We start from the raw sequence: 24,624 nt of genomic DNA on the forward strand, positions 1-24,624 counted from the left end.
GAAACTGAGGCTTACAGAGGATCTTGCCCAAAGACTCACCACCAATAAGTGACAAAGCTGGCATTTAACCCATAATCTAAACTATTGCCTGTTAGTCTCTGTTATTCTGACTCCAGGTGGTGCTCTTTCTGATGCATATTCTTGCCTTCCTACATTGATGACATAGTTATTTAAATGGATAAGTAGTGAACTGAACATGTATCTGTGTAGAGCTCTAGCCTCAGTCCTGGAATGTATGCAGAGGTTTGACTTTGGCTTTATGTTCAACTTCTACTCTTCACCACTATTAGAAAGGAATAGATTTTTTTTTTTTTTTGTCGCACTGCATGGCTTGTGGGATCTTAGTTCCCCGTCCAGGGATTGAGCCTGGGCCCTCGGCAGTGAAAGCACGGAGTTCTAACCACTGGACCACCAGGGAATTCCCAGGAATAGATCTTTTTGAATCACATATAGGTGCAAAGTTTGTCCCTGTGTCACCAAGAATCTACCCACAGGCATCATTCATCCTATATCATCCCAATCATCTCATGTATAACCCTAGGGAGTTTATAAGTGAAGCAGAGTAAAGATTTTCTTTACATTTCCTAAGCTCAATTATCACTGTCATTTCATCTCTGAGAATGACTTAAAATCAGTCTGACTTTTAGAAACTGTCCTTTGAGCCTTTTTTATGTTTGTCATCTGAAGCATCACTACTAGAAGTATCGTTCACAGACCAATCCACAAGAGAAGTACAGAAATTGAGAAAAAGCATTTAGAAACATTCATAGCAATTTAACAGTGCCTTGACATGAAAACTTGTGATCTTTTATTTTACACATCTATCAGTCCGCGACATTTGAAAAACAACCAACAAACAACAACTGTTCCTTTACCACAGTAGGAGCACTGTTCCAAAGCATGGAATTAGATTGTAGAAGATAGTCTGATTAAGAACATGAAGGCATTTTTCAGTCATGATAGTTTCTAAGGTGAATTATTTGACTCTCTGCATGTTTTGGCTTTCTTATCTAACTCTTGTCTCTGAATAGATGCTGAGAATGTAAACCTAGATGACTATAACATACACGTCATTGCAAGTGTATTCAAACAATGGCTTCGTGATTTGCCCAATCCACTCATGACCTTTGAACTCTATGAGGAATTTCTTCGAGCTATGGGTAAGCACAGGCTTCCTGGGTTCAGGGAAGGCCTGCACTTGGGAAAGGAATGCCATCTTCATATTAGATTATTTAGCCGTCCTCTCAGTTGGTTTAGTTCATATAGATCCAAAAGTGATACAGTCAGTACAAAACTGCCAGTGAACTCTCACCTATTCAAATGTTAACTTTTTTAGAAACTCATTAAAAGGTCAGTGTCCTAAAAACTTTCTGAGCAGGTCACCTAGTTGCTTCTTACAAAGAGATTGAAAGACTAAGGTTATAAACAAATTTAAAAATTAAATAGATTTATATTCATTTAAATTGTGAATCTAGGCAAGAACTCAGTGTAAAGTTGGCTATCTATTTTAAGCCATGCCTAACATGTTGGTTTAGTTTTTCAGTGCTACAGATGTGTAGGATATTGATTAAGGCCTACCTACAAGTGTTTAGGCCCTGAGGCCTGACTCCTCAATTCCCATAAGACTGATTTATAACTTATATAACAATTGATTAATTTTAATGGGGAATTGGTTTGCCACAAAATGCCTGAAAAACTAGGGCATCTCTTGCCCCTTGCTGTAATCAAGAATTACTGGGCTATAGATTAAAACTCATGAGACTGCTTAGAGAGTATAGAACTCAAGCAAAGGGAGATTAGTGGTAACTGTGAGTTGTTCTTCTGCTATACAGGTATAGCTAAAACTCCTAAAAATCAACCCTAGAGCCAGTCGCCCTTGCTACCTAGGGTCTGTCCAGAAGGAATATGTAGTGTATAAGAGAGGATATTCATTCTTATTTGCTGCTCTTACTGCTTTCAGGCCTTCAGGAGAGGAAAGAGACAATCCGTGGTGTATACTCTGTGATTGACCAGCTCTCCCGAACTCATCTCAATACACTGGAACGCCTCATCTTTCATCTAGTCAGGTAACTTCAAGAAACAAAGGAACACTTAACAGTTTCTCTTGGATTCTTTTAAATAAATGAAGAGCTCCTTCGTATGAAAAACTGACAGATCTTTTTTTTTCCTGTTGATAAAGTCAATGCCTCAAACAGGTGGTTATGATTCCTTGGAGCAGAAATCCTCAGCTGAGTTAGATTGCATGGCAGGTGCTTCTCTGCCCTGTTTGAGCCATGTAACACCTCAGTCTCATGGTGGCGCTGTGTAGCCTAGCCTGTTATCTTAACTCCCGAGCTAGAAAGGCTGTGTGTCTGTTGACATAACCTAATTCAGAGGAGGAGGGTTCAGACGGAGCTCAGGAATTGACTGACAAAAGACAATTCAGGGGTAGTCTCTCTTCTTCTGATTGTAAATATTAGCAATAGTTGGGAAGAAAGCCACCTTTTTCTTTGGATAAATATCTTATATGACTGTTTGAAAATGCCTTAAAGTGTCTGCATTCTGTAGACATGTTCATCTAGTAACGGTGACCTGGGGCAGTGAGTCACAAAGTTTTCCTTGATCAGCTCTCTGCTTGCCTGAATTGCTTCAAGGAACAGAGTAAAAGTACACTTTCCAGAGACAAAGGAACAGATTTGGGAAAAGTCTACAGTATCTTCCTTCAACTGATAGGAACATCTTTCCAGTACTATGCAGTTGATGTCATTGATCTTCTTTCTCTCATCTCTTCTGCCTACCTCCCTGCAATTTTCCTTTTTCATCCTAGTTTCACTTGTTTTTTTTGTTTCTTAGGATTGCTCTACAGGAAGACACTAATCGAATGTCTGCTAATGCTTTGGCCATTGTATTTGCACCCTGCATTCTCCGCTGCCCTGACACCATCGACCCACTACAAAGTGTGCAGGACATCAGTAAGACTACCACGTAAGGCCAGTCACCATCACCTCTGCAAGACCCCAGGGACTTCTGAGTCAGTGTAGTCACTTTATCCAGATATCAAACATAGTGAATGATTTCTTTTTTTTTCCTTTTTCTTTTTTTTGACCATGCTGCGTGTCTTGCAGGGATCTTAGTTCCCCGACCAGGGATCGAACCAGGGCCCCCTGCAGTGGAAGTGCAGAGTCCTAACCACTGGACCACCAGGGAGTTCCCCTAGCAAATGATTTTTTTTTTTTTAAGTTCATATGTTTTTAATAAGATTGCTAGGTGCCACTGGGCTTTTTTATGCTGAAGATGAAAAATTCCTTTAGGTTCTATTCAACTAAGCATCATTTGTTTTGAAGGGCCTTATTTTTTAAATTTGGCTTTTCTTTAGGAATGATTATAGTTTACAAATGTATTTTAAAATACCATTTTACCAAATTACATATACTTTGTGTTTTCCTGTAATCTAGTCTAACTGTAGTCTTATGGCTCCGAATCCCTTTGGTCTTAATACTTCAATATTCCTGTATTTCACCTTGCCCTTTTTTCATGGACCTCTGATTTCCTTCTAGAGTGGTGATTCTTAACCTTTTCTGCAAAAGGAGCTTTCCCCAAAAAAGCCTAGTGTTTGCGTCCCGTTCCCAGAGAGTGATTTAATTGGTCGGGGGTGTGGCCTAGGCATTGGGACTTACAACTGCTCCTCAGATGGATACTAAAGTGCAGCCAAAGTTGTGAACCACCATTATAAACCCTGTCTCTGAGCTCATAAAATAAGGGATGTTGATTTTTCTTTTATCCTCCAACTATCTACCACACTTAGCTGAAAAATAGTCTGTGGGTGCTACAATTTATTTGATTTGACAATTTATTTGATTGACTTCAGCACTTAACAGTTTTCTCTTTTCCTGTTTCAGCTGTGTGGAGCTGATTGTTGTGGAACAAATGAATAAATATAAGGCTCGTCTCAAAGACATCAGTAGCCTGGAATTTGCTGAGAATAAGGCAAAGACCAGGCTGTCACTGATTCGTAGATCAATGGTAAGATGCAGGACATGGAATTACAGGGGGAAATGGGAGCCTTCATCAGATTTTAAGTACATATTATGATATGTAGAGAGAGATTATTCTCCGAATCTTTTTCACATGGAACAAGTGAAAAAAAAAAAAGTCACCTTATCTCAGGGTACTATGTATGCCTCATGTTTGTTCTTTGAGCTGTCTTTAGTTATATACACAGAATACAGTTAACTATGAAGAATTTTTAAAATCAAGTATTTGGGTAAAATGTTGGTGGTTTAATAATTTGCCCTGTTTTCTTTTCCTGTCCTTTCTATGAAAACGTAACCCACCCTAACTTTTGAGTCTACTTTCTTCCACCGTCTGTTCCCAACCTCAACCATGTCACTTTTCGTGGTCCTGCCAATAGTTCTGGGATGTAGAGAACTTACTCACTTGCAAGAATGTGAGTCATAGAATATAGAACTCCACTATGAGTCTACTATTATCAAATAAAGATTTCTTTGAGGGTTTATTGCTAGGTTTTGAAAAAAGCCTTACAAAAATGATAATTTATTTCTTCCATTTGCCCATTTGTCTGTTTAACATCTTCCTTTGTAACTGGTGACCTATATATAAACAACTCCATTTCACACTGACCAATAATCAGTAGGGTCTAGATAACTGGAAACCTATTGTTGCATTAAAGTTTAATTATTGCCCATTTACTACCCTTCCCCTGAATTGTAAAACAAAACTGTATTAGTGAACACCCAATCAGATCCCCAGTAAATCTCTAAAGAGAAACAGGCTTCCCCATCATTGTGCCCATGTTTTTGCAGAGGCCCAGCAATACTTCCTCTATACTTGGTAGTTTATACTTAGGTTAGCATTAAAGTAACTCCATTTCTTCCTTTACTATTAAACTGCCTGGCACAGGACAAGTGCACAACAAATGTCTGTAGATTAAGTTAATGAAGGGTGTTCTCTAAAAACAAACATAAACACAGAATTTCTCCAGTCAGTAAAGGTATTAAATAAAGCTCATCACAGAACACGTTCTGAATCTTTTCTCCAGGAAATGAAAACAGAAACCCCATTTAAAGGTGAAACCCTGGGCTTCCCTGGTGGCGCAGTGGTTGAGAGTCCGCCTGCCGATGCAGGGGACACGGGTTCGTGCCCCGGTCCAGGAAGATCCCACATGCCGTGGAGCGGCTGGGCCCATGAGCCATGGCCACTGGGCCTGCGTGTCCGGAGCCTGTGCTCCGCAACGGAAGAGGTCACAACAGTGAGAGGCCCACGTATCGCAAAAAAAAAAAAAAAAAACCCTTTCTGTAGTATGAATTTTTATGAACTCAGTTCTGAGAGGCCCAAGTTAGCAGTGCCCATCCAGGGAAGACAGGAAGAGACCTTTTACTATAAGGCTACTTTTCAAAGCAGGTAGACAAGCTGTGCTTTTTTGCTGTTGCTGCGGAAGACAGATATATTCATTCCATTGAAAGATTAAACCTCTTTAATGGGGCAATGACATGTACATTCTAACCTTCTGCTTTCCTTTTCATGTCCTTCCTAATCCAGAAACCTGTACTAATTGCAGTTAGATTTATGAGCATTACCCGCAATTCAGTCTCGGTATGTATTAATATTGCAATGTGTCACAGCCACTTTACATTATTGTCTCTCATCCATCCAGGAGTTGTTCTGCTCTGTCTATCATCCATGCCTGTCCACCCTCCATGTGCAGCCCCAATTCAGGTCCCACTTCCTGATCAGCCTTCACTTGCTTTTCTCTTACTCTCTTTCTTTAGAACCTTTATTTTCTTTCCTCCGTGTCATGCAGTTGAACAATGTCCATTTATAATATACTGGTTTTTCCTCTTTGTGGATTTCTTCTTTGGTTGGATCATTGAAAGGTGAACATTGAAAGCATTAAGGTATCAAATAAATTTCTGCTCTGTGAGCTTTGTTCTCATCAGTCTCTTCCTTTATTACATAAAAACCTATTACTGTTTTTAGCATCCTCCATCATTAGAAATGCTTATTTGCCCATTTCTATCTGTGACTTTGATGGTGTCTTCCTAGACATAGAAGTATGACTGTTATCTACTCAGCATTTTTTAGACAGTGCTGCAAGTAGTAGTGAGCAAATTGATGGACTGGTTCTAGACTTAAATAATAATAGTATAATAGATCTCATACCAGGATTTCATATAAAAAAAAGAATGGAGAGATGGAACACCAATATATACAGAAACTAATTGCAAAGACTATCCATCTGTGTGTAACCAGTTCATTAAGGATGTCAATTTGCTGGGATATAAATGTCAGTCAGTTTTGCTTTTTATCTAGTAACTGCCTTCCAACTCTACCATGTCAAAATCCCCTTTTCTACTGGATATCAACTACCTTAACAGCATCTTTTGACTATTCCATAATTTTTAAATGCTCTAGTCTTAGTCCGGTATTTAAGACTTAGTTCTCTTCATATTATATCTTCATATTATACCATCAGCCACAGGCTTGATCCAGTACTCATCACTTTCTTCCAGGATAGACTAGACCTTAATCTGGGGCTGAAAACTTTGGGGGTGAGTGAGTAAGTTCTTTTTGTCACACACTTCTGCCCTCCCTCCTTTTTTCCTTGTTTTTTTTTTTTTAATTTCGAAATTCCAGAACATACCTGACTCCAAGAGTTGTTTGTTTTGTTTTTGTTCTTTTAAATTTTTTATTTATTTATTTATATTTTGGCTGCGTTGGGTCTTCATTGCTGCGTGTGGGCTTTCTCTAGTTGTGGCGAGTGGGGACTACTCTTTGTTGTGGTGCGCAGGCTTCTCATTGTGGTGGCTTGTCTTTGTTGCAGAGTACGGGCTCTAGGCACGCAGGCTTCATTCAGTAGTTGTGGCACATGGGCTCAGTAGTTGTGGCTCGCAGGCTCCAGAGCACAGGCTCAGTAATTGTGGCTCACGGGCTCTAGAGCACAGGCTCAGTAGTTGTGGTACACGGGCTCAGTTGCTCCATGGCATGTGGGATCTTCCTGGACCAGGGCTCAAACCTGTGTCCCCTGCCTTGGCAGGCAGATTCTTAACCACTGCACCACCAAGGAAGTCCCTGCCCACCCTCTTTCTTGTGCTGTTTCTTCCTCTGGTGTTGAAACTGAGAGGAGTGATATAGGAAAGGCAGAATTCTACGTGATATGCCAGTATTGAGGTGACAATATTCTTGGTTGTTCAGCACTACTATTCAAACTCATTGTCAGTAGGCTAAATGAAGATAAGTGGTATCTCCAATTGACCCTGCTGACAGTGAGCAGGAGGCTATAGGCATTGGCAGTCCCTTGCTTTGGTTACACCTTCTGGCTAAACCTGACGGATGGCATTCATACTGTGCGACTCTGATATGTATGTCTTTTTTTTGCCTCAAGACGTTACCCAATCAGATCTACCTCCCATGGCCAGTTCTAGGGCCTACAAGCACACTGGGGGAAAGGTTACATTTTTCATACCTCTTGGTTCCCAAGAACTCAAGGTGGGTAAGTCTTGCCTACCTCTCTATCTGACTCTTCCCACCACACTCTTTCCCCACTTCTCTTTTCCCCTGTGCATATAACAGAGTTGCAAATCAGTAAGTCTTTTGCCTATACAGACAACCTAATGGAATGAAATACCAGTTTCCCTTTCTTTTAGATGAACTCAAACCTTGATTCTTACCTTCTGGATTCAGTGATGACACTGCCGTTTTCCTGTAAGAGGGGAGGGAATATCCTCTTTTCATAAACTCTGTGTTTCCCTGAAATTCCAATAACCCCTCTTTCTTTTTAGCCTTTTTAGATTTACATTGAGGGAAAGGTGTTAGAATATTGATCACAGTATTGATTTAAAAAAATGAAACTCTCCGTAAGCCCTGAGAGGAGAAGCTGGTACCAACTACTCTTGGCTCCTTAAAGCTAGAAGAAGGGCTGCTTAATTATCCTCAGCTTTGGATCTTAGCCACAAGTTTGCAACAAGAGGAAAAATCCCACTTAACATCCTATTGCATATGCATCTCTAGCTGTAGAAAAGGTGTTAGTCCCAGACTTAAGAACAAGACCGTGTCTAGGACGTATTTGGTATTCATTCAGCATCTAAGGGATTGAATCTAAGAATTGAATCTAGGAGAGAGCAGTGAGTTTTAGGATATTCACTACAAATAAACTAATCAAAGTCAATAGTATTCAGGTCTTCATAGATGAAAAAAATTGCTATTCCATAATTAAATACAATGGTGACTTTGCTGAAATGAAGAGTGAAATGAATTTTCAAAAAGTATGTTATATTATTGCCAATGTGAAAAGTCATTTGGGTTGGGTGTTGAAAGATGAGTAGTAATTTAACAAATGGTGAGAAGACAGGGGAATGACAATTCCAGAGGCAAAGAAGCACGAAACAGATATCTGTGAATAATGACTGCCTTGTGTAGCTTGAGCTGGTCAGGTGGTGTGGAAGTGGCAGAAGAGTTTGGGAAGGTAGACTGGAACCAGATGTGCAGCATTAAGAATTTTGGGGCTTCCCTGGTGGCGCAGTGGTTGAGAGTCCACCTGCCGATGCAGGGGACACGGGTTCGTGCCCCGGTCTGGGAAGATCCCACATGCCACGGAGCGGCTGGGCCCATGAGCCATGGCTGCTGAGCCTGCGCGTCCGGAGCCTGTGCTCCGCAATGGGAGAGGCCACAACAGTGAGAGGCCCGCGTACCACACAAAAAAAAGAGAATTTTGAATTTTCCCGTTTTGAAGCACTTGGGAGCTATGGAAAGGTTTTGAAGTAGGGGAATGTCACCATCATTTCTTTTAGAAAAATAGCTGGTAGCATTCTAAAGAAGAATGTATTAGAGATGGGCAAGACTGGCAGCCATATATCAGTTAGGAGACTCTTGACTTGTAAGTAATCATATTTGCCATCACTATAATAGGTTGAATCCTGATCATGTCATTTTGAAAATATGTTTCTGCTACCATGTACTTTCCACAGAATTAGATTTATGGAGCATAATCTTTGACTCTAGGCTATTCCCAGAGTAGGATTTCAGAATATGATATGCTCACAGTCCATCCAGTTATGCCTCTTCTATAACAAATAGGTTTTTTTTGTAACTTATTTTTGTTATAATTCTAAGCATAAGTATTGATTTAGTATTATTTAAGATAATATAATATGAAGAATATAATTTGAAATAAAGTTTACTAATCTATAGAACCCTCACAAATTATCCTCTTGAAAGATGTTACACACAAAGGTTTTCATAGCCAAACAAAGTTTAGCATATAATGTGCAGTACTTCCAAAACTTTAATGTGGAGTGCTTTCTTCATGATGAGTCTAGTTGAACAGGGGTTCTAAAAAAAGCATTTTAAAAACAACATTCTAATTTTTAAAAATAGTATCAGTTGCTATTTTATGTACTCAGTTTGGAATTTTAAAATTGCTCTAAGTCTTTTCAGGATTTTCTTGCGGCGCTCATAGTGGTTGGCAGTACTTACAAATTTTGCGTCATCTAGGCTTATTGAAGAACTTACCTGCATGTCTCTGTTAGAAATTTGCATACCTGCAATTCTGTATCATTGTGGATCTGTGGGGGTAAGCTATGCAACTGAGAACACCAAAAGAAGCAAGAAATGCCCTTCCAGAAGTTAAGTATTAATAATTGGAAAGTTAAGAATCAATTGAAATGTGGCAGCTTTGAAGAGCTCCAAAAGAAAAAGATATTCCAAGTGTGGACTTGATTCTAGCAAAGGGTCCTGTCATTTCCTTATGTTAGTGCATGCTGTCTAAGTCTACTGTTCACATTCAGGTGACTTGACATAATAAGAATCAGAACCAGAGAATGAAGATTTTCTGAGAATATAGAAGTGTTCTTACTGTTTCTGGTACTGACCAGAAAGTATTTTTGTAGTATTAATCTTTTTTTTTTTCAAGATATAATTGACATATAACATTCTTAGTTTTAGGTATAGCACAATGATTTGATATATGTATATATTGTGAAGTGATTATCATAATACGCTTAGCTAACATTCATCACCACATACAGTTAATAATTTTTTCTTGTAATAAGAACGTGTAGTGTTCTCTTTGATAACACCACAACAGAAGACCCTTGCTTTTTCTATTCCTCCGGAACCCTCTTTCAAAGATCATGATGGTAAGCAAGAGGCATTACTTGAAGATCCACATGCAGGAAACATGCAGCGCCAATGATGAGGAGGATTAGGCACAGGACCTCTGGGAGAGTAGGCAAAAGGACAACAGTATTTGTGCTCCTTTTTGTGAATTGTGAAAGAAGCATCTCTTTTGAAGCCTTGAAATCATCTCTCTCAGATGTGGACAAATGGGAAGAAAAGTTATGTAGGGAATTCTTGTAGATAGAATTCCATAGGAGTGGAAGAACTACAGTAATATCTGGCAAGGGGACGTGACGCTCTTCAAGAGGCCTGAAAATTAGGTTTGGGGGAATAAAAGGCAGAAGTTAGGAAGTAAGGAAATGTAAGGATTCTGTGATCTTGGGATGACAGGATTATATGTGAGAGAAGAGAAGGTGAAGATTTACAAACAGCAGAGTGAGTGAGCCAGGTGGGTTGAGAGTTTAGAGAGTAAAAAGTACAGAATACTAGACAAGCATAAATGATGGTGGCTCCCTATGCAATTTTTGCTGCTAGATCTACCAGTTGTATCCTAAAAATCGATTGTTAAATATTTTCATTTCACTCTTTTATCTCCTTTTTTAAAAAATTCAGATTTGAAACTTAATACTAGCTCTTTTTGTATAATGATGTACTCAGTGCTTTTAAAGAAGCTGTTTTCTCACAGAACTTGGAAGATAAACTATTTTATATTTATCATTTTCAAATGACTGGAATTATTTCTTTCTCTTACAGTATATAATATCTTTTAAAATTAGGCATTTGATAAATCTAAGATCTTGTGTTTCTACATAAAAGACACATTTACATACTTGTTTCGTGCTCACTGTGGGTAAAGTGCAAAAAGCAGGAAGAAAATCACAGTTTTCTATTAATATTTTAGAATACTTATATTTCCCTTGAACTTTTCCTTATGTATATGTAGTGAAGTTATGACAGTCCTATGGTATTCATAGTTTTATGTTTCTTTTATTATTATTTATTTATTTAATTTATTTATTTTTTTGCGGTACGCCGGCCTCTCTCCGCTGTGGCCTCTCCCGTTGCGGAGCACAGGCTCCGGGCGCACAGGCTCAGCGGCCATGGCTCACGAGCCCAGCCGCTCCGCGGCATGTGGGATCTTCCCAGACCAGGGCACGAACCCGTGTCCCCTGCATCGGCAGGCGGACTCTCAACCACTGCGCCACCAGGGAAGCCCTTCTTTTATTATTTTAGGAAGATTTTTGTAGAGTTAAAACATGAATTCAATTCAGCATTGTAAATCCATTTGATATTTTTAAACTTACAGTTTTACTAAATAAAAATGAGACTACGTTCCATCTATGTTTCTTCAGAGGTACTTCTCATTTTAGACTACACTTTAGACACATCTTTTTTTCCTTCCCATTCTCTTCTGCAGATGAGACCTGTCTTCCTAGCCCCACTTATTGATTCATTTTCATTTATTCTCATTCATTTTTTCAACAAAAATGTAGCAGTTCTGTTGTGTTTTAGGCACTTGTGCTAGGTGCTGGAGGTATAGAAATGACAAGGTCTCTTCTTTAGATAAATTAACAGTCTAGTAAGCAAAGGTATAAATAGTTGTAGTTCAGTTTACTAAATCTCATCTTGTCTGTTCAGAAAGCTGTAGGGAAGCATAGAGAGCTAGATGACTTAATACCTGAGAACACTGAATAAACTTCAATGGCTAGAATGTAAGATTTCTTGGTAAGAATGAAGGAAGGGAAGAGTGATAAGATATAATGAATTAGCAAATAAGTTTTTGGGTTCTTAAATTCCAGGACTAGTAGTTTGGATTTGATCTTTTTAGGCCTTGAGAGGCCATCAAAGATTGTCTAAGAGTTTCCTCTTTTAAAAACACTGGACATAAAGTTTCACAGAGGAATTTTACCAACCCTTTAAAAACATAACAATACAATTTAATCTGTTCCAGAGCTGAGAGGGAAAAGGTCTTTTTTTATGAAAAGAGTGTAACATTGGTACTTTTTAACACCCTGCCCGAAAAAGAAAAACTAACAAAAATTTTACATGAAAGTATTAAAGGCAGCAGAGTACAGGATGGGCTCTGGACTAAACTTTTGTGTTTAAATCCTAGCACCAGATTACTAGCTATTGTGACATGGGCAAGTCATTTAATCTCCATGCCTCAGTTTTCTCATGTATAAACTGGAGTTAATAGTACCAGACTCACAGGATTAAATGAGTTTATACTTGTAAAGCCACAGAACAGGACTTGATACACTGAGATATATATATATTTACACACATATGTATACACATATGTGTATATCAATAAAACACTTGATATATAAATTCAGAACTGCCTCATCTGTCAATATTAATCCCCAAATCCCAAGTTAAAATATTAGCAAGCATAGCTCAGTGGCCCATAAACATAAACTTTGACTAAGTGTGATTTAACCCAGGAATGCAAGAATGATTCGATTAGCATAATTCACCATGTTAATTGATCTGTAGGAAAAATATAATATTATCCTCATAGATATTTAAGGGGCATTTGATATAATTATACAGGTATTATTTTTTAAATTCTTATTAAAATAGGGATATATCTATAATTCCTTAGCATGATAAAATATATCTGTTATATCCCCCAAACCAGTATCTTGCTTAATGGAGAAACATTGGAAGCTTTCTAATTAAAACTGGGAAAAGGCAAGAATGTCCATTATCCTCATTGTTATTTGCCCTTGATCTGGAGGTACTATCTAATGCAATTGGGTAATAAAAAGGAATCAGAGGTATAAAACTTATAAGAAGAAGTAGAATTATCACTATTTTCATTATGATTGTATATATGCAAAACTCAAGAAAATCAACTTAAAAACTAATTAAAATTATAGGGTATCTGAGTACCATTGATAACTTTGATATGTACTACCCATTGGATGATATAATGGAAGAAAAATGCCCATTTTTATTAGCATGCACTCAAAACAGCAACATAAAATACCAAAGAATATACTTAAGAAATGTAGAACAAGAAATGTGGAAGATTTATACAGACAGAGTCTTAAACCCCAAGAATTACAAAAGAAGATTTGAACAAATAAATGCATTTGGAAAGGAAGACTGAATATATAAAGATGTCAGTTCTTCCTAAATTCATCTATTCATTTATTGTTCTAACACCCAGTAGGATGGAGAGAGGATCTGTTGAGACTCACCTAAACTTTCAGACTCATAAGACTACCGTGAGCTACACTTGGCATCAGAATCATGTAGAAGAATATGGGACAGGAAGCACAGCATGCCAGCAGACAACATAAGGTCTTCCTTTTATGCCAGAGTCGTTGTAGCGAGTCATGCTGCCACGCCACCATCAGGGTGTTAGCTATATCTTTAGTCTCTCAAGTCACAGCTCAAGTGCAAGGAAAAAGGGGTCCACATTTAGTGGTTGCAGATCTGTTCTGCCTTAGAAGTTTCATGCCTCCACAGGAGTCAGTATCTTTCATAAAATTCCAGACATGGTTTCCTGGGTCCCTGCAAGGGATATGTCTAATTACAGCAGACTCCACACTCAAAGAGTCTAAATATATGGGTTTCAACTAGATATTTATAATTTATCATTCCTTCTTCAGATGCCAATCGGTAATTTTTGCCAGAGACAATGTTGTCTAGTAACATCATTTACATGCTACCTTTATCAGGTTTCCAGGGTCCTGAGCTAGAACATGGACCAAAGATCAAATTCTCATAGACAAGGAAAGAGTTTTGTAACATTTTACCAACAAGATGTGATGTCAATAAAAACAACAAAAGAATATTTGGGGGGACCTTGACAAGATGCTACTAAAATTGATAATAAGAAAATAAGGAAGCAGGAAAACTAAGAAAATCCTTAAAAAAGAAAAAGAAAGGATCATAAACGTTAAAGTGAGTGACATTTCAGAGGTATACTAGTCAATAAATGGTGAAGGAAAAAAGGATAGTCATGTGGAGAAAAAACAAGAAAAATTAAAATGTTGATCTAAATTAAAGACTAAAAATTTAAAAATAAAAGTGCTAGGAGTATAGTCATCTCTCAGTATCCACAGGGAATACTATGATAGGGGTTTCAGAACCCCCGCCCCAAAGATACCAAATTTCTAGGATGCTCAAGTTCATTATGTAAAATGGCAAAGGGCTTCCCTGGTGGCGCAGTGGTTAAGAATCCGCCTGCCAGTGCAGGGGACACAGGTTCGAGCCCTGATCTGGGAAGATCCCACATGCCGCGGAGCAACTAAGCCCATGCACCACAGCTATTGAGCCTGAGCTCTAGAGCCCATGAGCCACAGCTACTGAGCCTATGTGCCACAACTACCGAAGCCCACATGCCTAGAGCCTGTGCTCCACAACAAGAGAAGCCACTGCAATGAGAAGCCTGTGAACCACAACGAAGAGTAGCCCCCGCTTGTTTCAACTAGAGAAAGCCCACGCAGCAGTGAAGACCCAACACAGCCAAAAATAAACAAACAAAATAAAATAAAGTTCCTGTTTAAAAAAAAATGGAATAGTATTTGCATATAACCTACACACATCCTCCCATTATACTTTATTTTTTATTTGAAGTATAATTGATTTACAATATTCAAGTGTACAGTATACTGATTTGATATTTTTATACATTACAAAATGATCACCACAATAAGTCTGATTACCATCTGTCACCATAGAAAGTTATTACAATATTATTGGCTATATTCCCTATGCTGTACGTTACATCCACATGACTTATGTACTTTATAACTGGAAGTTTGTACCTTTTAATCTCCCTCACCTATTTAACTCATCCCCCTACCCCCCTTCTCTTTGGCAACCACCAGTTCTTTGTATCTATTAATCTGTTTCTGTTTTGTTATGTTTGTTTGTTTTTTTAGATTCCACATATAAGTGAAATCATGCATTACTTGTCTTTCTGTGTTTGACATATTTCACGTAGCATAATCTAGGTCCATCCATGTTGTTGCTAATGACAGGATTTCATTCTTTTTTTATGATTAATATTCCATTATGTGTGTATGTATGTGTGTATACACATACATGCATACATATAATATATACTTCATCTTCTTTATCCAGTCATCTATCATTGGATACTTAGGTTGCTTTCATATGTGGGCTATTGTAGATAATGCTGCAGTGAACATAGGGGTGTATATATCTTTTCAAATTAGTGTTTTTGTTTTATCTGGATAAATATCCAGGAGTGGAATTGTTAGATCATATGATAGTTCTATTTTTAATTTTTTGAGGATCCTTCATACAATCTTTCATGTACCAATTTACATTCCCACCAACAGTGCACAGGAGTTCCCTTTTCTCCACATCCTCACCAACACTTACCTGCTGTCTTTTTGATAATAGCCATTCTGACAGGTGTGAGTTGATATCTCATTGTGGTTTTGATTTGCATTTCCTTGATGATAGTGATGTTGAACATCTTTTCATGTGTCTGTTGGCCATCTGTATGTTGTCTTTGGAAAAATGTCTATTGAGGTGCTCTGCTCATTTTTTAATTGGGTTGTTTGTCATTTTGAAGTTGAGTTGTATGAGTTCTTTGTATATTTTTGGATATTAACCCCTTGTTAGATATATCATTTGCAAATATATTTTCCTGTTCAGTAGGCTGCCTTTTCATTTTGTTGATAACTTCCTTCACTGTGCAGAAGCTTTTTAGTTTGATATAGTCCCATTTGTTTATTTTTGCTTTTTTTTCACTTGACTAAGGAGACATATCCAAAAAAATATTGCTAACACCAATGTCAAAGAGCATACTGCCTGTGTTTTCTTCTAGGAGTTTTATGGTTTCAGGTCTTAAATTTAAGTCTTAAATGCATTTTGTGTTTATTTTTGTATATGGTATGAGAAAGTAATCCAGTTTGATTCTTTTGCATGTAGCTGTTCAGTTGTCCCAACACCATTTGTTGAAGAAGCTGTCTTTTCCCCTTGTATATTCTTGCCTCCTTTGTTGTAGATTAATTAACCATATAAGCGTGGGTTTATTTCTGGACACTCTGGTTTCTGTTCCAGTGATCTATGTGTCTGTTTTTGTTCCAGTACCATACTGTTTTGATTACTGTAGCTTTTCAGTATATTTTGAAATCAGGACATGTGATACCTCTAGTTTTGTTGTTCTTTCTCAAGATTGGTTTGGCTATTTGGTGTCTTCTGTGTTTCCATACACATTTTGGAATTATTTGTTCTAGTTCTGTGAAAAATGCCATTGGTGTTTTGATAGGGATTACATTTAATCTGTAGATTGCCTTGGGTAGTATTTGTGATTTTAACAGTATTAATTCTTTCAATCCATGAACATGGTATATCTTTCTATTTGTTTGTATCATCTTCAGTTTCTTTCATTGGTGTCTTTTAGTTTTCCAAGTACAGGTCTTTTATCTCCTTGGTTAGATTTATTCCTAGGTATTTTCTTCTTTTTGATGCAGTTGTAAATAGAATTGTTTTCTTAATTCCTCTTTCTGATGGTTCATTTTTAGTGTATAGAAACACATCAGATTTCTGTATATTAATTTTGTATCCTGAAACTTTAGTCAATTAATTTATTCTCATATTTTTTCAGTGGTATCTTTAGGATTTTTTTATATGTATGGTATCATGTCATCTGCAAACAGTGACAGTTTTACTTCCTCCTTTGCAATTTGTATTCCTTTTATTTTTCTTGTCTGATTACTGTGGCTACAACTTCAATACTGTGTTAAATAAAAGTGATGAGAGTGGGCATCTTTGTTTCTGATCTTAGAGGAAATGCTTTCAGCTTTTCACCATTGAGTGTGATGTTAGGTTTGTCATATATGGCATTTATTATGTTGAGGTTTGTTCTCTATACCCACTTTGTTGAGAGTTTTCATCATAAATGGATATTGAATTTTGTCAAAGTTTTTTCTGCATCTGTTGAGATGATCATAATTTTTATTCTTCAGTTTGTTAATATGGTGTATCACATTGATTGATTTGTGGGTGTTGAACCATCCTGCATCCCTGGGATAAATCCTACTTGATCATGGTATGATCCTTATAATGTATTGTTGAATTTGGTTTGCTAGTGTTTTGTTAAGGACTTTTATGTCTGTGTTCATCAGTGACATTGGCCTGTAATTATCTTTTTTTTTGTGGTGTCTTTGGTTTTGACATCAGGGTGATGCTGACCTCATAGAAAGAGTTCAGAAGCATTTCTTCCTCTTCAGTTTTTGGGAATAGTTTGAGAAGGATAGGTGTCCTGCATACTTTAAATCATCCCTAGATTACTTACCATGCCTAATTCAATGTAAATGTAAATAGTTGTTATGTAATGCTATGTAAATAGTTGTTAGTGCATGGTGGCAAATTCAAGTTTTGTTTTTTGGAATTTTAGGGAAATTTTTTTCAAATATTTTCATTCTGCAGTTGGTTGAATCCAAGAATGCAGAACCTGCAGATACAGAGGGATGTCTTACAGCTCAGGCAACCTAGCTTTGCAGAGCTGTTTACTGCCCTGTATCCTGCAGGCACAAAAGCATTCCACCTCTTCAACTTCACATTGCCAAAACATTAAGAAGAAGTTTAATTCAGCTGAAAGGGCAGTTATGGAAGAGCCCAAGAGGCGATGAAGAAGGTTACCAGATACACCTTTCCTACAAAAGTTGAAACCAATATGTAACAGGAGGCAGAAAAGGATAAATCTTTAGGGAAAAAAATAGGAACAAAAGGGGAAAGGGGAGCAAAAGGAAAACAGACTGAAGTAGCTAATAAAGAAACTAAAAACACCTTAAGATAACAGAGAAACTGAAGCCAAGTGTGATTACATTAATATAATTTATCAAGTCAGTGGGCCCTGTATTGTACTTCTTGTACAATCCAGTAGAATTTTTTTAATCAATTTTTTAAATGTGACTTTTTTAGATCTCCAAAAACATGTGTTTTGGTTTTTCTTTTTCTCCTAGTATATATATTGAGATTATATACATTGAGATATAGTTGATATATAATATTGTGTAAATTTAAGGTGTACAATGTGATGATTTTATATATATATATATTTATATATATATCATTATATCATATATCATATATCATATATTATATCATATATCATTATATCATATATCATTATATATATATAATGAAATGATTACCACAGTAAGGTTACTTAACACATCCATTACTTCATATAGTTACTTATTTCTTTTTTTTTTTTTTGGTGGTAACAACATTTAAGATCTACTCTCTTAGCAACTTTTAAGCATATAATACAGTATTGTTAACTGCAGTCAGTATGTTGTACATTACATCCCCAGAATTTATTCATCTTGTAACTGGAAATTTATACCCTTTGACCACTATCACCCATTTCCCCCACACCCCAGCCCCTGGCAACCACCGATCTACTCTCTGTTTCTATGAGTTCAGTTACAAATATGTTTTTTAAGAAGAAGGGAATTCCACCTTCTCCCATTTTGAAAGGGTAAAATCAGTGCTAGTTTATTTTTCTTTACAAACTGAAAATAGTTAACTCTCCAAAAGCATAGTAATGTCTTAAATTGCTTCTTGATCTTGGCTCTCTGTCGTAACTGTGTTACGACAGAGATAACTGTCAGATAACTGACAGTTATCTGACAGATAACTGTGTTATCTGTGATGTCTTTGGTAGTGGTAATCCAGCTTTTCCTAGTAACTTTGTTAATGAGAGGTTGGAAATTTGAATATTGTGTATATTAAATCGTGGATAAGTGGGACTTTAGACCTAACACTCATCAACATTTGAAAATAATTGTAGTTGAAATCTTGATTTTAGGAATAATTTGTCTCTAGAGTTTAAGCTGGAACGTCACTGGCATAACTGTTCAGAAAAGGATTACAATATGGCTTTATAGGTTTTTCAGTACTTATATTAACAATTGGGTACACATTGTTCATGAACTATGTGATCAATCAAAACCAATAAAATCCCTATTATGTTAGAAAAATATACTGTGATCTTGGAGTAGAGGAGGTATTTCTATTATATAAAACCATTAAAAGAAAAGTTCATAGGTTCATTGGCATAGTTATCAAGTATTAATGCATGACAGAAATGACCATAAGCAAGGCAAAAGGGAAATGATATACAGTAAGAAAATATTTACAACTCATATCACAAAGTCTGATTTTCCCTAGTTAATGAGGAGAAGCCCCTACAAATAAATAGGAGACCTAGTGGAAAATGAACAAAGGATACTACAAACCACTTCTCAAAGTGTTAACTGCTAACTCTTTCCAGGGAGTCCACAAGGTCAAATATTTTTATCATAATGTGAAGAAAATATTTGCCTTTTTTACTCTGTTGACTTTTGCAGTGATGGTAGAAAAACAATTATGGATAAAACCACTGAAAGAGAATATATAGTGAATGTTGCTATAAAAAAAGAAATCCCATTTAAAAAAACTAAATTATGCTTACTATGGAAAAGTATGGAGAATAAAGGATATTATTCCACTCAGGAAATACCTTTATATATTTGCAGATTTTAAAAGAACCTATGGTATACCAGTTTATGTCCAGTTTTTAACACAGTATTAGCAGTTTCCCATGTTTCTAAAAGCTCTATGTAATTAACTTTAAAATTTACTTTCTCTGACCTTGTAAGAGAACTCTGGGCTGTAGGGGTTCCAGCTTTTCCTTAATCTTTATTTAATGCTATCTTAAGAGAGATCAGACCTGTGGAGTTTGATTTTCTTCAGCTCTGTTAAGTAATTCTTAGCTAACCCGTAGTGAAGTACTTTAGGCAGCCAGGTGATGGTATGAATGCCGAACAAAGGCAGCTCTTTTATTGAATACTGGGAAGTGAATACTAGGAGTAAGCTCAGATTTTTCCAGCTCCCTGAGGCTTTTATATCACATTAAGTTTTAGTTGTTCATTTGGCTTCATTAAAATAGTCACAGTGATATGTAATAAGAAGCTGTCTTGGAATTTATAATGTAATTCTGACCAGTCATAATGGACTTTAACACTGTGTTGATACCAACTCCAAACCCTGTTCTCTGCGTCCATTCCACAATGCTATCTTTTCCGTAGTTATCCTCTATTAAATTTGCAGACTGACCTTTTGTTTTGAGGGCCTTTTTCTTAACATATTCTTTACTTCTTGCTCTCAGAACTAAAAGTGGAATAGCAGTCTTTTCATCCTCCTACTATTCATCCTGTTGCATGTTTTAGAGGGCGTGAGCTTGGAAGAGTCAGTCTGAATGCCCTTAGAACTACCTTCTACTTTCATCTTACCATTTGGGCTAGCTCAGCAGTTTCTGTTTCTGAGACGGCATGTCTTCCTTTCTTCTTCCCAAAATCAACTCAGAAATCTGTCATTTTATTGTCCCATTCTATTCAAAAGATAGTAGTATATTTGCATAGTTAACTTTGAAGAGGAGCTCTTACTTGTTGAGAAATACATACAACACATTAAAAAAAAAAGCACAGAAACATACATCTGCATCTTAATGAATTATGAAGTAAACATCCACATACCAACCTCAGGTCAAGAAATAGAACATTGCCAGCACCCCCAGAAGCTCTTCTCTTTCTCTTTCCAATCGCAATCCTTTCTCTCCCCCAAAGGTAAGCAATAACTTGAGTTACTCTGTTTTCTTTGTTGTTTTCCCACTAAAGTATGTATCCCTGAGCACTATAGTTTTGTTTTGTCTGTTTTTGAGTTTTATATAAATGGAATCATATAATAGGTATTATTTTATATCTGACTTATTTCATCAACCTTATGTGTGTAAGACTTATCCATATTATTGTGTTTCATTGTAGCTCATATATGTTACTGTATAGTATTCCAGTCTATATGTATACCACAGTTTATCCATTCTAGTATTGCTGGGCATTTGGCTTGTGTTTGGGGGAATTATGAATAATGTTGCTATGAACATTCTGTTATATGTAGTTTGGATGGACACATGCATGTATTTTTGTGGGGGTTATATAGGAGTGGAATTACTGAGTCACAGGATATATATATCTTCAACCTGAGTACATAATGCCAAACTTCTTTTCCAAAATGGTTGTACTTTACTAGCAGTGTATGAGAGTTCCCAATTGCTCCACTTCCTCCCCAGCACTTATATTGCCAGATTCCTTAATTTTAACCATTTTAGTGGATGTATCATTGGGGCCTTATTTTAAATTTCTGTGTTGTGACTCTAATGTGCTTAAGCACCTTTTCGTAAGTATGTTGGCAGTTTGGATATGCTCTTTTGTGAAGGACCTGTTCAGAACTCTTGCCCATTTTTCTAATTGGGTTGTCTGTCTTTCTCTGATCTGTAGGAGTTCTTTATGAATTCTGGATACATACCCTTTATTGGTTACTTCTGTTGAAGCTTTCTTCTTCCACACTTAAAGGTGTCTTTTGATGAACACGATGTTCTTAATTGTAATGTAGGCTACCTTACCAGTCGTTTCCTTTAGACTAGTACTTTTAGGGTCATGTTTAAGAAGTTTTTTACTACCTGAAGTTATAAAGATAATCTTTATTATCTTCTAAAAGCTTTATTGTTTTGCCTTTCATATTTAGATATATAATCCACCTGGAAAAAATTTTTGTATGTGGTATAGTGTAGGGAGTGGTCTTTATGTTTCCACATGGGTATCCAGTTTTTCCAGCACTGTTTATTTAAAAAAGCATCCTTTCCATACTGCTCTGAAGTTCCCCTTTTGTGATCAATCAAGAGTCTATATATGTGTGGCTCTCTTTCTAGGCTCTCTATTTTGACTTTGTACCAACACCACTATTTTAATTACTATAGCTTTCTAAAAATATCTGCTAGAACAAGTCATCCTACCTCCTTCTTCAATAGCGTTTTGACTCTTATTGGCTCTGTATACAGTATTGCCATATACATTATAGAATCAGCTTCACAAAAATTGTCTTGGGATTTTTATTGAGATTGCATTGAATTTAGAGATCACTTTAGGGAGAATTGATATTTTTACAATATTGATTGTTCCCATCCGTGAACATGATATATCTCTCCATTCATGTAGATCATTAGTTCCTCTCAAAATTATTTTATAGTTTTGTATATAGATATCTTACACATCTTTTGAATTATTTGAATTGTTACTAGGATTTTAATAATTTTAATTCAATTATAAATGTTATTTTAAATTTTTTATATTCTCTTTTAGTTTTTAGTTTTGTATTCTCTTTTAGTTTTCTCTTTTTTGCTTGTTAAATAAAAATACAATTGATTTTGGTATTTTTCCACTTATTCTAATAATTTTTCTGTGCATTCCTTTGGATTTCCTACCTCTACAGTCATATTGTTCATGAATAATGATAGTTTCATTTGTTCTTTCATAATCCTTCTGCCTTTTATTTCTTTTTCTTACGCTAGCTAGAACCTTCAATGCTATGTTGAAAGGAAGTGGTGATAGGGATCATTCTTGGCATGTTCCCAGTCTCAAAGGGAAAGCTTTCAGCCTTTTACCACTAAGTATGATGTTTGCTATAGAATTTTTATAGATGCTTGATGATATTAAATATATTCCCTTCTATTCCTGGTTTTCTAAGAGTTGTAATTGTGATTTAATATTGAATTTTATGAAATTCCTGTACTGCATGTATTGAGGTGTGCATGAGACTTTTTAATTTTATTGTTATGACATTTTACAATGAGTGAATTTCTGAATGTTAAATCATTATACTAGTGCAATAAATCCAACTTAGTCATGATGTAATATTCTCCTTATATATTGCTTGATTTGATTTACAGTATGTTGTTTAGAATTTTACACCCCTGTTTATGACGAAAATTGTCCTATAATAGACTTTCCTTTTAATGTCCTTATGTTTTGGTATCAAGCTTATGCTGGCCTCTAAGAATGAGTTGGAGAGTAGCCCTTATTTTTAATTCTGTGGAAGAATTTGTGTGTTATTTCTTCTTGTTTACTAGTGAAATCATGTAGGCTTCCAGTTTTCTCTCTGTAAAGGTTTTATTTATAGATTCAGTTTATAAGATTAATCACATTTTTTATTTTTTGACAGTATTACTTGGATTTTTGTAGAAATTTCTCTACTTTGCATAAAATTTCAGATTTATTGACATAAAGTTGTTCATAGTAGCCTCTTATCCTTTTCATGTCTACTAGATTTTTAGTGATGTCCCATTTTCATTCCTGTCTTTGGTTATTTGTAAATTCTTTTTCTCTTACCAATTTTGCCAGAGTTTAAAATCTTTTATTAGTCTTTTCAAAGAGCTACATTTTGGCTTTGGTCCTCTTTTTTCTAATGTTTATTTACTGTTTATTTTCTTTTTCCTCCTTGAGTTTATTTTGTTGTTCTCTATCTAGTTTCCTGAAATAGATACTTACCTCTTTAATTTTTAACTTTTCTTTTTTTCTAATATATGCATATAAGGCTATAACTTTAATATAGGCAGAGTTAAACTGTATCCCATAGATTTTGATATTACTGTTCAAAGAATTTTAAAATTTTCATTGTGATTTCTTCTTTGGCTGGGCTATGGGTGTTTTAGAAGTCTTATTTTTTTTTTATTCAAGTATATTTGATTTACAATGTTGTGTTAATTTCTGCTGTACAGCAGAGTGACTCATTTATACATATATATACATTCTTTTCATATTCTTTTCCATTATGGTTTATACAGGATATTGAATATAGTTCCCTGTGCTATACAGTAGGACCTTGTTGTTTATCCATTCTATATATAATATTGATAGTTTGCATCTGCTAATCCAAAACTCCCAATCCATCTCTCCCTTACCTCCTTCCACCTTGACAACCACAAGTCTGTTCTCTATGTCTGTGAGTCTGTTTCTGTTTCGTAGATAAGTTCATTTGTGTCATATTTTAGATTCCACATATAAGTGATATCATATGGTATTTGTCTTTCTCTTTCTGACTTACTTCACTTAGTATGATAATCTCTAGGTCCATCCATGTTGCTGCAAATGGCATTATTTCATATATGTACCATATCTTCTTTATTCATAGAAGTCTATTTCTTAAATTCTGCATACATAGGGATTTTTAGTTTTCTCTTTGTAACTGCACTATCAGAAAACTTACTTTAAATTAATTTAAAGGTCAGATAAACGATTTGAACCCTTGGAAATGTATTGTCTTGCTGTATGTGCTTTAAAGTAATGAATATTCTGTAGTTAGATCGTGAATTCTATGTATGTCTGTTATATCACTTATGTTTATTAAGTTGTTCAGTTCTATGAATTTACTGATTGGTGTGTACATGCTTGTTTTCTCTGTGCTGACATGGTAAGTCTTTTACGCCAGCCTTTTTACTTTTAGCCTTTCTGAATTCTGAATGTTTTATATGCATGCTTTGTAAACTTAATATAGTTGGGTTTTCTTTTTTTAATACAGTCTGATAATCTTCAGATTTTAACTAGAGCATTTAATGCACTTAATTTAATGTAATCACTGATATATTTGGATTTAAATCTACTATTTTATTTTGTGCTTTTAATTTTTCTTACCTGA

General features: G+C 36.0%; 1 protein-coding gene and 1 non-coding gene across 12 annotated transcripts in view; one reads left to right on the forward strand and one right to left on the reverse strand.

Annotated features, from left to right (window-relative positions):
• Positions 1–24,624, forward strand: part of MYO9A (myosin IXA) — a 271,227-nt gene that overhangs the window by 237,911 nt on the left and 8,692 nt on the right. For 7 of the 11 annotated variants that reach the window (XM_033439985.2, XM_033439988.2, XM_033439992.2 and 4 more), the window contains 5 exons: positions 1,032–1,160; positions 1,961–2,066; positions 2,833–2,964; positions 3,879–4,002; positions 5,539–5,592. In XM_033439985.2, the coding sequence (XP_033295876.2) occupies positions 1,032–1,160; positions 1,961–2,066; positions 2,833–2,964; positions 3,879–4,002; positions 5,539–5,592 (545 nt within the window). The remainder of the gene's footprint in view (positions 1–1,031; positions 1,161–1,960; positions 2,067–2,832; positions 2,965–3,878; positions 4,003–5,538; positions 5,593–24,624) is intronic. The other 4 variants (XM_033439989.2, XM_033439993.2, XM_004276260.3 and 1 more) reach the window with 1 other exon arrangement.
• Positions 3,114–3,186, reverse strand: TRNAG-UCC (transfer RNA glycine (anticodon UCC)). The gene has a single exon. It is a non-coding gene; the product is annotated as a tRNA-Gly (tRNA).

This window comes from Orcinus orca, chromosome 2 (assembly GCF_937001465.1).
Source record: "Orcinus orca chromosome 2, mOrcOrc1.1, whole genome shotgun sequence".
Taxonomy (NCBI): Eukaryota; Metazoa; Chordata; class Mammalia; order Artiodactyla; family Delphinidae; genus Orcinus; species Orcinus orca.